Here is a 14,114-nt window from a genome sequence, read left to right as displayed (position 1 = left end):
TAAATACGGGCTTGCCTTTGCGATCTCCTTCGCCTTCGCCCTTGCGATCTCCTTCGCCTGCACCTTCCACGCGTTCCACACGTTCCAGTTTGCAACCTAATCAAGCCTACCCGGAAGAGCCGGCTTCCATCCTTCGAAAATCGAGTTCCTCGGTATCATCCATGCATCAACGATACAGTGAACCACCCGCCGAACCGGTCTCCATTCTGAAAAATTCAAAAACGAAGAAACGTCCCAGTTCATCTTCCTCACGGCGCCAAAGTCCCCAGTCGCTGCTGCTGGACGTTGATCGCCTGTCACCGTTGGAAAGTGATGGACGATTGTCATCACCTCGGCGGTCCATGCGTAGCCGCGATAACAGTCCTATCCACAGCCGAGATGTGAGCCCCGTCCGCCTCGGAGATCTCAGCCCCGTACGCAGTCCACAGCACTATTCCTGGGATGTCAGTCCCGTACGAAGCCGCGACATTAGTCCTGCTCGTAGCCTCCGTACGAGCCCCATACGCAGCCGTGATGTGACACCCATTGAAACTCGTCGTGTGAGTTCCATACGTAGCCGTGATGTGAGTCCTACCGTTCCGTATCCTGGTCCCATGTTGCACGGTGGTCAGAACGCTGATTACTCGTATGAACGGCGAAGGTCGCCTGTCATGTTCGCCGACGATCGTCGTAGCCGTAGCGTCAGCCCTCGGCCGTTGCCCGATATCCGTGGCCGTGGCTTCAGCGAGGAGGTGGCCATGTATGACGACGTGGACGACCTCATGTATGATCCTGGTGACGAATACCATGCGAGGATGCGACGACGGTCTTACCAGACGTTGAGTGCTTCCGATGTTCCCGAACCGAGACGATCAAGAAAACACTCGCCTATGCACTACGGCAATCGAAGAGCCTCGTCGCATCAAATGTTACTGGCTCCCGAGGCCATGTCGGGAAAAGGGCGTCGACGTATGACATCCATGGGTTCGAGTCCCAATCTGCATACAGATTTTTCCGTCTATTCTCACAGTCGATCTCCATCGCGAGCTTCGGTTTACTCGCTCAGCAATCCTTTGTACAGCCCGCTTGAAGAAGCGCCCACCTACCCTGAATTTGCCGACCCTATGTTTGCCAATGAGTGGGACGAAGCCTTGGATGACTTGTGTGAATTTTTCCAGCATATCGATCGTCACATCCTTGCTGAGTACTTGGAAGCGGCTCACGGTGATTATTACACAGCCAAAGAAATGTGTTTGGATGATATTATGACTCGCGGACTGTAAAAAAAAGGGGGTTCAAGCTGCATTTTGCGTTTGTTCATCTAGCTTCTACTTGTTTATTTCATTTTATGCATTGATCCATTAATAACTTTATTTGTCAATTGTGCTACTTATTTTTTTTATTGTGAATGGTGCAGTCTAAATAAAAAACCAAATTTAAACACCGATGATTAAAGAGGTTTGTCATTCAAAAAGAGAATCAAGCTGGAGTGTAAAAAAGGCAATGTAAGGAAACGATGGGGTACAGTAAAATATAAAAGTTGTTTTTAAAATAAAAAATATTTACATTCTATAAAAAAAAAAGGCACCAGCGGTGATTTTTGCTTGTTTTTGTTTTTGGAAGGCTGCTTTTTCGGCTAAAGGTTGTTTAGGAAGAGTAGCCTAGGCCGAGGGTATTCATGTCGTCATATTTCATGTGAAAGGGAGACTCGGGGTGGTCGCTTAAACCAGGAGAGGCCAATGGGCTCGGCGGTAACGGAGTGTTCATAGCCATGTCCAGCGAAAAACTGGGTGACATTGGTGAAGTCGCCGACAGAGCGGGACTCGCTGACGAGGTCGAGTTGTATTGGACGTTGGACGGTGAATTTTCCCAACACTGATTGACGTATGGCATCTGTTGATAAGTCGGTGCCTCACTCGTGGGGGCAGCCGAGGTTGGTGAAGTCACCAGCACCTTCAAAGGACTGCCTGAATTCATTGTAGTGGTGTCCCATTTGGGCTCGGGCACTGACAAAGATGAAAAAAATATAAGGTTTATGATTATCAAAGGGACGCACGGGCCACTTACTGTTGTTAAGCAGACTTTCATCGCCTTGCAGACCTCCTTGCTGAGCTGCTAATTGGCGCAAAATCATTTGTTGTTGTTGCTGAACCTTCTTTGTCTCTTCGAATCCTTTGAGTAGATTGACGAAATTGTCCTGTAACGTATAGAATTGCTGTAGTAGGTCGGCTTGAGACATTTGTAACATGGCAAACGATGCATGGATATCGCCGGTTTCTCTTCGCAGCAACTCGGAATCCATTGCTTTTCGTTTGATATCTTTGAGTAGATCCGGTCGGCCACGCTGAAACTTGGGATGGGAAAATTCCCATATTTCGTTTTCATTGATTCCTCGCTGACCGCGCGGCGATTTGTTGATCTTGTGAAAACCATACCTAGATTATAGGAAAATAAAAGAATATATGTTAATACTATGGTTTTGCCCAAGCAAAATGGTAACAAATCAATTGGAATCATTCTTTACATGTTTAGCAGACGCACGAAACTGGAAAAGTTGCTATGTTTGAAATGCTCAGGAAGCACTTCTTGCGCAAACTGGGTCGCGTTGAACACGAAAAATGAGGTGCCGGTAGGATTCCAAGCGATCAAATGCTGGTGACGGCCACTTTCGATCATGCTATTGACAGATATTTAAAAACCTGCATAACCACCATTTCTTTTTTTGTTTTATTTTTACCTGTAAAGTTTGCTAATAAAGGTTCGAACACTTTTCTTGGAAGAGGATCGTTTGACGGAACCGGACTCTTCCGGAGCGTAGGCCGACATGAACTCGTCCATAGGCGCATCAAAGGCTGAAGGGGACAATGACCCCGGAGACGATGGACTATTGCTTTTGGAATAATCCATGTCTGGAATATTTACTTGTAAGGAATCAGCTCCTGACATATTTATGCTTTTTTTTTTCTTTCTGAACTGGGCAATAAAGCTCAACAAATGAATAAAAAAAAAACAAGAAGAGGAGCTTATATAAAAACTGAAAAAGCAGAGTAAATTCAACCAACGCTACATGAAATAAAAAAAAGAGGCTGCGGACTTGCATGTCTAAAAAAAAAAAAAATATCCTTGTTTCATGTCATCGACCGCACTGGCCATGTTTCTCGCGCCATCCATACATAATTTTTTTTTCACGACCTTTATCACACAGGGAATTGGTTGACTGACAGTGGGTTGAGTGTCCACAGACGTGAAACAAATAATAATCATGGATGACTAAGGATCATATTATCCATTGCCTTTTACTGGCGTTCCAGAATTCATCGAATGAATGCAAAAAAGTTCCCATAGTTCCGACTTTGCCGTTACCACGATACAAAAGCTATCGAGAGCCATAATCCCTTGAGTGCGTGGGAGGTCGGACTTGGGATGAAACATACCGCGGCCCAATAAAGCGATGGATGCTATTGATAGCGATACTGATTTTGGGTCAAGGCGGGAAGTAAAGCTCCAAGTCACTGATGCCGTTTACCGGGTAACACCACTTGCTGCAAAAAATAATAAACTTGAGACTGGGCCAGATGGCAAAATATAATAATCCCAACGGCAAACGGATCTTCAAATCAAACCCCGACTATGTGAATCGTCGCGCCACAGTCCAATATTCTCAACCGGCAAGCTTCTTGAACTTTCACATCCTTGTTCTCTACGATTCGATCATTAACTGCTTTTCGTAAAGTGGTATACATTCTAGATATCCTTGGAAATTTGATTAGAAGTAGACTAATAATCTAATATCCCATTCACATGAATGCCTTTGAGCATAAATCGTACGGTATCATTTTATTGATCTCGTGGCTACGCCGTTGTCTTGCTCCAGGAACCAATGAAGACTCACATTATCTAACACTGCATATCACACATCACTAAGCAGCCGATTAAATTCTCTTGGGTATGCAATAATCATTATAACGCCCAGACCTCCGCAAAAAAAAAAAAAAAAAAAAAAAAAAAAAAAATTGGGAAAATAGACTGGTGCCCAAATATACATGCTGCTCATCGTCATTACTCTTCACTCTTTTGGTGATCTATTGTATTATTTAGATAAGAGTTTCCCACAAGATATACACCCTTCCTTTTTTTTTGAAGGTCGCTTTCCCGATTCCGCAGCAGGCCATTGAAAAAAAAGCGTGATTCCTATCGATCTTAATCATGGGACCCAAACCATGTTTCAAAGTGAAACCTCTTCCTGCTTATTGGATATATCCCTTCTTGGCCTGGACCGAGAAACCTGCCTGTAAAAGCATGCACTACGAGGTGCTCACCGATCTGGCGAGGTTGCCAAGATATGGGTCATATTTTTTTTCTCACGGTGCCCTTGCTTTAGCGTACATACTGTTATGGGGCAGCAGGCTGCAGGCAAGTTGGATCATGCAAACTCGGAGAAAAATACTCCGTCATCCATCATTGTCCAATTCCTTGCGCATGTTCATTTGTAACAGCCAAAGGCATCCTCAGAATGTTGCCCTCCGACTTGCCATATTTGGTTCTAATAAGCTACCGAAAAGGCTCAATTGTGACAGATCCAAGGAAGACGGTATTCCCCGACCCGCAGAGACGAGAAGTCGTCATAACAATTTTTTCCCGAAGTTGAATGAAAGGAGAGCGTTCCGGCCCAATGAAGGGATTCCCGCAAAGCATTGAAGAAGCAGATATTTACTCACAAGATAGGTTATATTCAAGATCAAGATGAGACATTTCTTATGATCACGTAGAAGAATTAATACCTTGGAATTGACGAGTATGACCCTCTCTCAAGACATTGACATTAATAAAGGATTGCAAGAGAATTTTGGCCGCTAATTACAGGCAAATAAATCCTCATTGTGCTCAGATGCAACAACCGTAGCAACGCTTGGCGTTGATGAACTTATTCGGGACGCGTTTCTGCATATGTGACATAACAACAACGAACGCCGTCCCCATTTGGCGAAAACCACAACCGGAACAAACGAATGGTCCTGAGTAAGAATAGGGCATCCATTAACCAGCCACTAGTTTAAACTATTTACATTTGGAGTAATATATCGTATTTATCGCTTTTTTCGTTGCCGTTTTCTCGCTGTTTCCAAGGCCCGTTCTACCGCTGTCATGACGGGTAGCAGAACCTAGTCCATCACCATATCGATACATCAATTATCATGGCCCTTGGATCAGCCAAGCATGGTACAACCCCCCCCCCTTTTGACTCTTAATTACCTGTTTGCATCGTTCGACGCTGCCCTGATAACTGTTGACGGTGATCAGAACTTCGTTCATCTTTTCTTGCTGTCGCTTGAGCCCTTCGACCATGCGAGGATTTTTGTCTTGTCGATAAGGTTCAAATGACGACCAAAAATGGCGCAGAATCTCATTGGTTGCGGAATGGTAGCTTTGAATTTTCTGCATCACTTGGGGCGGTAATTTCATATCCACTGTGGATAACGACTTTGATGAGTCTCTATCACCATCTGTCCATAACATCTTGTTTCAATTTTACCTGTGCCAGCTGAACGAGCATCATGTCGAATTTTTCGTTTGATCATTGTCGTCAAGTCAAAGCACACTTTATCCGCCACTTTGGGTTTCATGATGTGCTAGAGAAAAAAATACGTGAGTGGATTATCGCCACATCTTACGGTACGCCACCACAACCATCATGCTCACCTTTGTCAATTGGGGTTCCCAATGTTCAAATTCGGATTTAAAGCCTTGCAGTACTTGGGCCACCTCCTAATGATAACTGGTTAGTCAAGTCCTACCGTTCCGAGGGTGCATCGTACGATTCATCCCCGTACCTTGTCTGAGATATTATAATTATCCTGCCCACCGCTCTGACTTTCGAAATACCGCCGTGTATCCTGGATATCCAGTACGATCCGTTCCGGAGGCGCTTCTTCTGTCAGATCATCCAGAACGATCTCACTGGTAATATCATCCTAACGTCCGATTTTGTATGAGCCAGCATGCGATCGCTTGACATCTCAATCATCACTTACAGATCTAGCGTCTTTGCCTTCTTTGTTTGATCTGTGGAAAAATACCGTCATGCATTTAATATCTTGCTTGCTCAAGGGTGAGGACGGATTTACCTGGTGGGCGTTTCCAACACACGCATGGCGTGCCGATTGAATCGTCTAATGAGCGGTAACACCTGGGTATTCTGACCGGCTTTCATTGTAAAGTCGGGCGCGTTACCACTCTAAGGCAGAAAAAGATGATCAGATAACATATACAGCAATTGTTTTCGCCTTTATCACTCGTACATCCGTATGATCCTCCATGGTGGCGGTCAAATCGATTGTTCTCTTGATTTTGTCCATACGCGAAAGTTGAGGCGCCTTTGAATTTTCTGCAAAACGAAATTAAGTATTTCTGCTACGGACGAGATTCACTTGTACCGCGATTATTAAGTTACCTTCGTCCTCTTCCTGCAGACACCGATCGAATATATCGTCATAAGCCGTGGCTTGTGAACGACCTCCAGTCCTTGAACGATGGAAAAATTCAGACGCCAGAAACCGTTTCCAAAACTGTTGTTCTGACAACTATGATGCAGCGCAGTTAGTTACTGCTACACAATTCAAATTTTTGCTTTGGGGTACCTTGTCAGGAACATTCGCATCATATGCTCGTTTGACTGTAAAAAAAAAAAAAAAAAAAAAAAAAAAAAAAAAAAACGTTTTTGGCAAGAGTTAACGCTACAGGCCATGATGAATCTCGACACGATCCCTTTACCTGATGGAAACTCGGTAAAAATATTATGTATAATTTGACTGGTCAGGGTATATTTAACATCGGATCCTTCTTGCTGTCCAGGCATCAATTCGACCATTTTTGAGGATTTGCCCTTTTGACGTCCCTCTCGTGACACTGCATCCTTTTTCAGTTTCTAAAATGACAGGAAAGAGCATTTTAGACAAAAAGAACCAGACATTGGGATTTGCTGCAAAAACTCGTTACCTGTCGAATACGTCGAACATAAGGACTGGACCAAAATTCTTCTTCCGAAACGTTTTTGCCTGTAACCACCAATTCCATGTGTAACGTGTGCAACTCTCTGCTGGTGGAAAGGAGTTTCCGCCTCGCTGCGAATTCTTCGTGCATCCACGATTGGGCGCCCCCAGTGCCAGCGGTAGGCGCTGTAGGACTTGAAGTGGCGGGAGTGGCGGCGGCAGGCGATGACACTGCTCCTTGCCCGGTGGTAGGCGCATTCGGTGTGGCAGCCGAAGACGGTGCAGGTGAAGAAGTGGCCGATGTGGGCGTAGCTACCGTCGATGTTCTTCCGCTACTTGCTGCGGCAGCCGCTGTTGCCGCTGCTGCACTTTGACCTCTTGCACGGGATAATAATTCCGTGATTTGAGACTTGATCGCTTCTCGTTCGGTTAATGCTTTGGGCGATATAAAGTGAAATGTGTAATCTTTGGATGCCGGTGCCGTCACGGTTATCTTTAACAGCACTTTGGCAGCGGATTCCGGTGTCTGTGCCAAGGCTAATTGTCGATCATGCAAAAACAAACAAGATAACATCATGGTGAGTTTTTGCAGATTAAAAGGCCAGATTCAAGGATTGGGGCCACACTGGTTTCTCCTTACTTCCAATGTCACCATAAGGAATAGAAGGATTTAAATGCGGTGATCCTTGCTGCTGCCACGCCACTCTTCTGGGTGTGACAAACAGAGTCCCGTCATTTTTCTTATATTTTACAGGAGCTCGAAGGAGTAGCTGCTCATTTGGCTCCCACATTAGTTTTTGACGTAACAAAGAACACACACAAAAGAAGAAGAAAAAAAAGGACTAAATGAGCGCGATTTGCAGCTCCTTTGAATTACCAAATTTCCCTTTCAAAATGCGTGGCCCAACTTTTTGTTTTAAATGTCAGCAGCCCATTTTCTATTACTTTTTTTTATTTTTTCATCTTCAAATCGCTTTTACTCCCAATCATCATCATTATCGTCTTCATCGTCACTTTGCATGGCCGTTTTGCGCTGTTTCAGTACAGCAGCGAGACTAGACGCCAAATCCTCTCCGGAAGAAGCGCCTCCAGCCGATGCGGCAGCACCTGCAGCCGCGGCACCAGCCATGGCGCCACTGCTTGGACTGGCATAAGATTTGCTCGGTGAAGGTGTTTCGCTCTGAGCATCACGCAAGGCGCCACTCTTTTTCAAATTCGCGAATCCTCCCGTAGCGCGGATGGATGCCAAGAAATTGGCTCGACTATCAGATACAGGTGGCGTTCCCATTGGCGGGGGTGCAGGACCGCCTGGTGGAGGTGGTGGGGGAGCTGGTGGAGCTGATGTTCCTGAGGAAGACGGTGGTGGAGGCGGTGGCGGTGGTGGTGGTGCTCCCGTGGGGAATCCTGGTGCGGGTGGAGGAGGTGGTGCCATTTGACGACCGCCTCGATTAGGTAACGGAGGCGCGGGTGGGGCAGGTGAATTGTTGTTGCCCATGGGTCGGCGTCCAGGTAAAGAAGGTTGTGGAATAGGTGGCGATGTTGGTGTTCCCATTGGTTTTCTTGGTGGTGGTGGCGGTGGAGGTTGTCGACGACCTTGATCCCAAACCCGTATTAATTTATTTTGAACCCTCCATCATAATCATCATCATCATCAGACAAAAGAAAAAAATGCTTACCACTGGGTGGTGGTGGTGGTGGAGGAGGTGTCTTTCTCATGGACGGAAGTGAAGGTGGTGCCATACGTGGTTGCTGCTGAGTAGATAAAGGTGACTGAGAAGGTGGAGCAGGAGGTGGAGGTGGACCACCACCACCACTTCTAGGTTGCGATTGAGTCGCACCGTGTTGTTGCAAAAAGTCTTGAATAAAGTCTTGATTTTGATTGATTTCATCGGCGGATATACCAAGCGCTTTCAATTGATCAAAGATACCGTTCCATTCTGGATCGTTATTCTGTATGCTGAATCCTTTGCCCGGTGTATAACCAATATGTCCCACATGTCTAAACAAGATCCATCCTTGGTTCATGCCTTGTCCCAATTTTTTGCACTCTTTGGTTTTTGGGTAGGCTTACCTGAATTCGCCCGGCATGCCAATTTGATTCTTATCGATTTTACTCTTTCGCGTCCCTTTGGAAAACATACCGCCATGACTCGTTCGTGTTGCGGCCTCGTCTGTAACGATGATGATGATGATAATGAGAAAACGGGGGTCCAACAGTATAAGTTTGATTCCATCAGAAGTTTACCTTTCAATTTAAATGAATCTCGATGCACAACTTTTTTGTAGAATGTTTCTGCTTCTCCGTCATTGACAAATTCTAAGCCAGCGCAACAATCCTGTACCACCATGAGGTAATTTGTCCATGAATATATGATCTTTGGTAAGCTTTTCCAAAAAACCCATACTTACGTCTGTTTCAAACGAGTGGAAAAACGACGTATCCTTGATATACTCAAATCCATTGTACAGCTCCTGTTCCCATACAACCCCGGCGTCGTTCTATGTGAAGTAACGTTAGTTGGGGGTGCGGGCGGGCCGTGCATCGTCATTGTCGTTTTGGGTCAGCACACTTACATCGAGGTCGATTATTCGAATAAAAAAACTGTTGTTCATTTTTTTATCCTTGCAAAAGGCTACGGCACCCCAAATGCCGGAGTATGTCCATTCGTGAGGATGGGGATAAGCAACGAACAAACGACCGACCGTCGCAGTAAAGATTTTCTAGTTTTGTAAAATCAGAACATCTCGGTCTGATAAGTGAGTCCTTTTTTTTGAGAGAGCTTACCGATGTCGGAAGTGCTTTTCGTACGACATTCTTGTCTTCAGCGGTCGGAAGCGTGGCAGATGGCATGGGTGTGGGGCAGTTTTATTGAAGTACCAAGACGGAATGGGATGCTCAGCAAAAAAAAAAAAGAGAACTCCACTATTTTCAACCCCCGTTTTTGGCAATGTCGTGTTCCAGCAGTCACGATCTGGATCTCCCAGAAAGGAGTAACCACACGAATGGATGTGAACGAGAAAAAAAGCGTTTGTCTTTTTGTTAACTCCTCACCTTCATTACGCGCTCATGTCCCGCTATCCCGATCAACGTCATGCGGGTCCTCCTCTGCGGACATCGTCTTCATCCATGGACTTGCACCAGCCACCGTCTCCCAATGATCTGCCCATGCATGCCCTTTCTTTGCATCATCAGTCACCGGTTCCTCGTCATCCCTCCTATCCTCACGCACCTGAATCGCCTTCTCCACTAAGACGAGACCCTATGCCCATGCAACCACCTGTTAATACATATATTTTACAACCTATTAACCACGATAGTCCAGCTGTCGGGTCGCCTCGTCCAGCACCCAGCGGTCGACCGGATGGTCTAGCCAATACACCCGTCTCTTCCTCCTCCACCAATACCACTCATACCACCGATCCTCGCCTATCCACTCCATCCCCTCGAGCTTCACCCGCCATGACTTACAGTCAACCACGCATGGACTTGTATGATCCTACTTTGACAGCAGGCTTTCAACAACAACAACCTCGTGCTGATTACTCGGCTGTACCACCTCCAGGAGCATATGCGGCTTACCCCCAACAGCAGTCAATGTATTATCCGACCTCCAATTACAACGGCGCTCTCCCAGTAGCACCATCTTGGGGCTACGCCGATGACCCGAATGCCTACTATGCTGATCCACGTCAACAACAGTCATACTACTACCCATCCGATCCTTATCAATATGATCCTTCGGTGCGACCGTCGGATGCCACCTACATGGTTTCCGCCACCCATTCGCCTGCTGAAAATGGCATTACGGTGGCGGATGATACTGCGTATGCGACGGCCAATGCTTCGCCAAAGAAAGCATCAAAAAATCAGTTAAAGTTCCCACCGGCCACCACCGAAAATCTCAACAAATTCCGAGCCCAGGCCAAAGCTAGTCGGGATCCCAAGATCGAGCTTGATCTGGCCAAGTATTTGTTGGAAGCTGTGCGGCAGGTCCGTACAGATCCCAAAGATCCGAAGCGAAGCCGAAAAATTAAGGAAGCACTGACTACCGAAGCGCAAAAGATTGTGAAGAAACTCGTGTCGCAGTCGAGCGGGCTTGGAAAAACATCGGGGTATCCTGACGCCGTGTTCTTCATGGCAACCTGTTACGGGTCTGGCCAGATGGGATTATCGGTGGATGTTGAAAAGGCATTCAGTTTATATCTGCAGGGATCCAAACAAAGTCATCCCGAGTCGACATATCGCGTCGCCGTGTGCTATGAAACCGGACTGGGCACCAAGCGTGACAAGGGTCACGCAATGCAATTCTACCGCAAAGCGGCCAATTTGGGGGATCCGGCCGCCATGCTAAAGTTGGGCATGATTCTGTTAAATGGACTCTTGGGACAACAAAAGACGCCGCGGGAAGCCATTTCATGGCTGAAACGAGCGGCGCAACGAGCCGACGAGGAGCATCCTCAAGCGCTTCACGAACTCGGTTTGGCCCTCGAAAGCGAGAATCTTCCAGGAGTCATTCCAGACGTCAATCATGCGCGCGATTTATATACACAGGCTGCTCAGTACGGCTATGCACCATCCCAATTCCGGTTAGGCCTGGCGTATGAGAATGGGTTCTTGAATTGTCCCGTGGATCCACGTCGATCGATTGCCTGGTATTCCAAGGCAGCCGAACAGGGAGATGTGGAATCGGAACTGGCCTTATCAGGATGGTATCTGACGGGGGCCGAAGGGGTCTTGAATCAGAGCGATACCGAGGCTTATCTGTGGGCACGCAAAGCCGCCGAGAAAGGCTCTTCCAAGGCCGAGTACGCCGTAGGGTATTACACCGAGACGGGCATTGGCGTGAAACAGAATCTCGACGATGCGAAAAAATGGTATATGCGTGCCGCCGCCCAGAACAATCGAAAGGCGATGCAACGGTTGACCGAACTGAAGAAGCAAGGACCCAACCAAATGCGAAAACGACAACAACACACCCGTCCTACCAACGGTGCCAAGCCAAACAACAGTGATAACAGCGACTGCCGTATCATGTAACGGTACCTGTGTACTTGTTTAATTTTTTATTCGTAATAACACTGCATCATTCCAACCTCTTTTATTTTACTTTATATTACTACTGTAAACCCTAATTATCTTGATAGATTTGATATGTCCTCCCCCTCGTCCAAATCAAAATTATTAAAATAGCCTTATCTTGGAGAAAGAAAGAAAAAAAAAAAAAAAGATCCAAGATTACCCATTTGATAGAAAGCCTGGATTTTCAGGTGAAAAAAAAAAAAAAAAAAAAACAATGTAAACAAATAAAAAGGGATCCGCATGAAAATAATCGGTTTGTTTACATTCTTGACAATACAAACAAAATTAGTGTTTAAACGAGGATAATTATTGATTCCTTTTGGAAAGTCCACCCATTTTACGTTTGCATCGTATACAATATTTTTTTTTTATTTCCTTTCTCATTAGTTCATATTATACACATCATGGATTCTCGGCAAACACGATTCCCCATTTACATGGTCTTTTGTGGGATTGTGTCAAGCTTGGGATCGTTTAGTTTGGGATGGACCATTGGATCCCCAAATATTGTTGGACGAATAACACACGACTGCTCCCCATCCATCGATTACACACATAATTCTGTACTACCAGACTGTATCCCAATGAGCACGTTATTATGGTAGATAATCGAGAAAACATATCAAAAAAAGCTCAACCGTCCGTTAACTGATATGATCGTTTTCGTTTTACTGTAGGGGATTTGCCGTCTCTTCCTATTGTCTGGGCGGTCTCGTCGCTAGCCTCTTGGCCGGCACCATTTTGAATCGAATAGGTCGTAAAAAAACCATCAGTCTCAATAATCTCGGTTGGTTAATAGGCGCCGTTCTCATTGCTCTATCAACGTCGCCTGTCATGTTTGTTTTCGGTCGCATCTTTTGTGGATTATCATGTGGACTAGGCTCCGTAGCCACACCAACCTATAATGGCGAAATATCCACCACGCGCGGTCGCGGTACCATTGGCACTTTGAACCAGTAAGTTTTGTTATTTATATTCGTTGCATAAGGGCAAGCGATGGTGACAGGAAGGAATAGATTGTTTATTGTGATTGGTATCTTATCGTCCAATTTGGTGGGACTCGTCTTGGCTACGGTGCCCATGTGGCGAGTCAGCTATGCCTTGGTTATCCTGCCCGCGTTATTGCAAATGGTGATGATGCCATTTTGCGTGGAATCCCCGCGCTATCTCATATCAAAAAATCGAATCGACGAGGCCAAGAATGCTCTGCAACGTTTGCGAGGAAAATGTCTTGTGGATGGTGAATTGAGCGATATTATTGCTGGGCAGCTCGGCGTGGCGGCCACGCTTCCCGAGTCGTCATCCACCCTCGACTTGTCGATCAAAAAGGTGTCTACCAAGGAAGTCGTCGCGGAGAGTCCGCAAAAATTCAAACAAGCTTACTCTATTCGTGACCTTTTCAACGACCCCGTTGTTTTCCAGATCACCTGTATTGTCATGGTTTTGCATGCAACCCAGCAACTGTCAGCTGTCAATGGGGTTATGTACTATTCCACCACGATTTTTGATGCCGCGTTCGATCAACAAACATCCATGTACATTGCCATTGCCACTTCAGGTGTCAACCTCGTTGTTTCCTTACTATCTGCTTTCCTTATTGATCACGTCGGACGGCGTTTTCTGCTCATTCTGGCCATGGTCGGAGGCTGTGTCACCGGTATTACCTTGGCGTTGGGTGGCTACTTCCAGCAACAAGTCGTGCTGGTAGTTTCTGTGTTCTTGTTCGTGTCGTCGTTTGCCATAGGTCTCGGCTCCATCCCTTGGATGATTACCTCGGAACTGGCGCCTACGCACGCCGCTTCCTCGGTGGGAGCGGTCGCCACCAGCATCAACTGGGCGTCCAATTTTGTCATTGGTCTCTTATTTCCGACCTTACTGGCCACATTGCATTCGTTTGCTTTCCTCATCTTTTCCGCCATCCTTCTTTTGGCCACCATTTATACAATTGTCTATGTTCCAGAGACCAAGGGCCGATCTCTGGAAGAAATCAATGCAAGTTTTGAACGTAGAATTCGATATGGCATTTCCAACAACGATCTCAAAAATGAAATTGTTGAATAAAATTT

At 46.0% G+C, this 14,114-nt stretch overlaps 6 protein-coding genes across 6 annotated transcripts; 3 read left to right on the top strand and 3 right to left on the bottom strand.

Annotated features, from left to right (window-relative positions):
- Window positions 1-1,343: 1,343 nt before the first annotated feature.
- BYT42DRAFT_575790 (HSF-type DNA-binding-domain-containing protein) lies at window positions 1,344-3,025 on the bottom strand. Its single transcript, XM_051568994.1, has 4 exons — window positions 2,717-3,025; window positions 2,504-2,656; window positions 2,047-2,414; window positions 1,344-1,985 (listed from the first exon to the last, which is right to left on the bottom strand). The coding sequence occupies exons 1-4, from the start codon at window positions 2,923-2,925 to the stop codon at window positions 1,627-1,629; spliced, it is 1,089 nt and encodes a 362-aa protein (XP_051421540.1). The 5' UTR covers window positions 2,926-3,025; the 3' UTR covers window positions 1,344-1,626.
- Window positions 3,026-4,011: 986 nt separating this feature from the next.
- On the top strand, window positions 4,012-4,929 carry BYT42DRAFT_398223 (uncharacterized protein). Its single transcript, XM_051563378.1, has one exon. The coding sequence runs from the start codon at window positions 4,186-4,188 to the stop codon at window positions 4,675-4,677; it is 492 nt and encodes a 163-aa protein (XP_051421539.1). The 5' UTR covers window positions 4,012-4,185; the 3' UTR covers window positions 4,678-4,929.
- Window positions 4,930-5,798: 869 nt separating this feature from the next.
- BYT42DRAFT_499095 (uncharacterized protein) lies at window positions 5,799-7,542 on the bottom strand (the record flags this gene model as incomplete). The annotated part of the gene is made up of 6 exons (XM_051564613.1): window positions 5,799-5,905; window positions 6,127-6,214; window positions 6,279-6,364; window positions 6,431-6,553; window positions 6,751-6,904; window positions 6,976-7,542. The coding sequence occupies 6 exons, from the start codon at window positions 7,540-7,542 to the stop codon at window positions 5,799-5,801; spliced, it is 1,125 nt and encodes a 374-aa protein (XP_051421538.1).
- Window positions 7,543-7,944: 402 nt separating this feature from the next.
- BYT42DRAFT_547339 (uncharacterized protein) lies at window positions 7,945-9,581 on the bottom strand (the record flags this gene model as incomplete). The annotated part of the gene is made up of 6 exons (XM_051565943.1): window positions 7,945-8,561; window positions 8,645-8,967; window positions 9,040-9,139; window positions 9,214-9,304; window positions 9,378-9,467; window positions 9,543-9,581. The coding sequence occupies 6 exons, from the start codon at window positions 9,579-9,581 to the stop codon at window positions 7,945-7,947; spliced, it is 1,260 nt and encodes a 419-aa protein (XP_051421537.1).
- Window positions 9,582-9,907: 326 nt separating this feature from the next.
- BYT42DRAFT_575784 (uncharacterized protein) lies at window positions 9,908-12,194 on the top strand. Its single transcript, XM_051568993.1, has one exon. The coding sequence runs from the start codon at window positions 10,036-10,038 to the stop codon at window positions 12,004-12,006; it is 1,971 nt and encodes a 656-aa protein (XP_051421536.1). The 5' UTR covers window positions 9,908-10,035; the 3' UTR covers window positions 12,007-12,194.
- A 291-nt stretch (window positions 12,195-12,485) lies between these two features.
- On the top strand, window positions 12,486-14,109 carry BYT42DRAFT_500086 (general substrate transporter; the record flags this gene model as incomplete). Its single annotated transcript, XM_051564682.1, has 3 exons — window positions 12,486-12,649; window positions 12,726-13,004; window positions 13,065-14,109. The coding sequence occupies 3 exons, from the start codon at window positions 12,486-12,488 to the stop codon at window positions 14,107-14,109; spliced, it is 1,488 nt and encodes a 495-aa protein (XP_051421535.1).
- Window positions 14,110-14,114: the final 5 nt, after the last annotated feature.

Source organism: Radiomyces spectabilis (genome assembly GCF_025331425.1).
Source record: "Radiomyces spectabilis strain NRRL 2753 chromosome Unknown BYT42scaffold_9, whole genome shotgun sequence".
Lineage (NCBI taxonomy): Eukaryota > Fungi > Mucoromycota > Mucoromycetes > Mucorales > Radiomycetaceae > Radiomyces > Radiomyces spectabilis.
The sequence above is the reverse complement of the archived record's forward strand: the minus strand, read 5'-3'. Positions and strand labels throughout refer to the sequence as shown.

Coding starts and splice junctions, on each gene's coding strand:
- BYT42DRAFT_575790 (XM_051568994.1), bottom strand. CDS start 2,925: ATGTCAGGAGCTGATTCCTTACAAGTAAATATTCCAGACATGGATTAT. Junction 2,415..2,503: donor TTCGTGCGTCTGCTAAACAT/GTAAAGAATGAT, acceptor CCTATAATCTAG/GTATGGTTTTCACAAGATCA. Junction 1,986..2,046: donor TGAAAGTCTGCTTAACAACA/GTAAGTGGCCCG, acceptor CATCTTTGTCAG/TGCCCGAGCCCAAATGGGAC.
- BYT42DRAFT_398223 (XM_051563378.1), top strand. CDS start 4,186: ATGGGACCCAAACCATGTTTCAAAGTGAAACCTCTTCCTGCTTATTGG.
- BYT42DRAFT_575784 (XM_051568993.1), top strand. CDS start 10,036: ATGTCCCGCTATCCCGATCAACGTCATGCGGGTCCTCCTCTGCGGACA.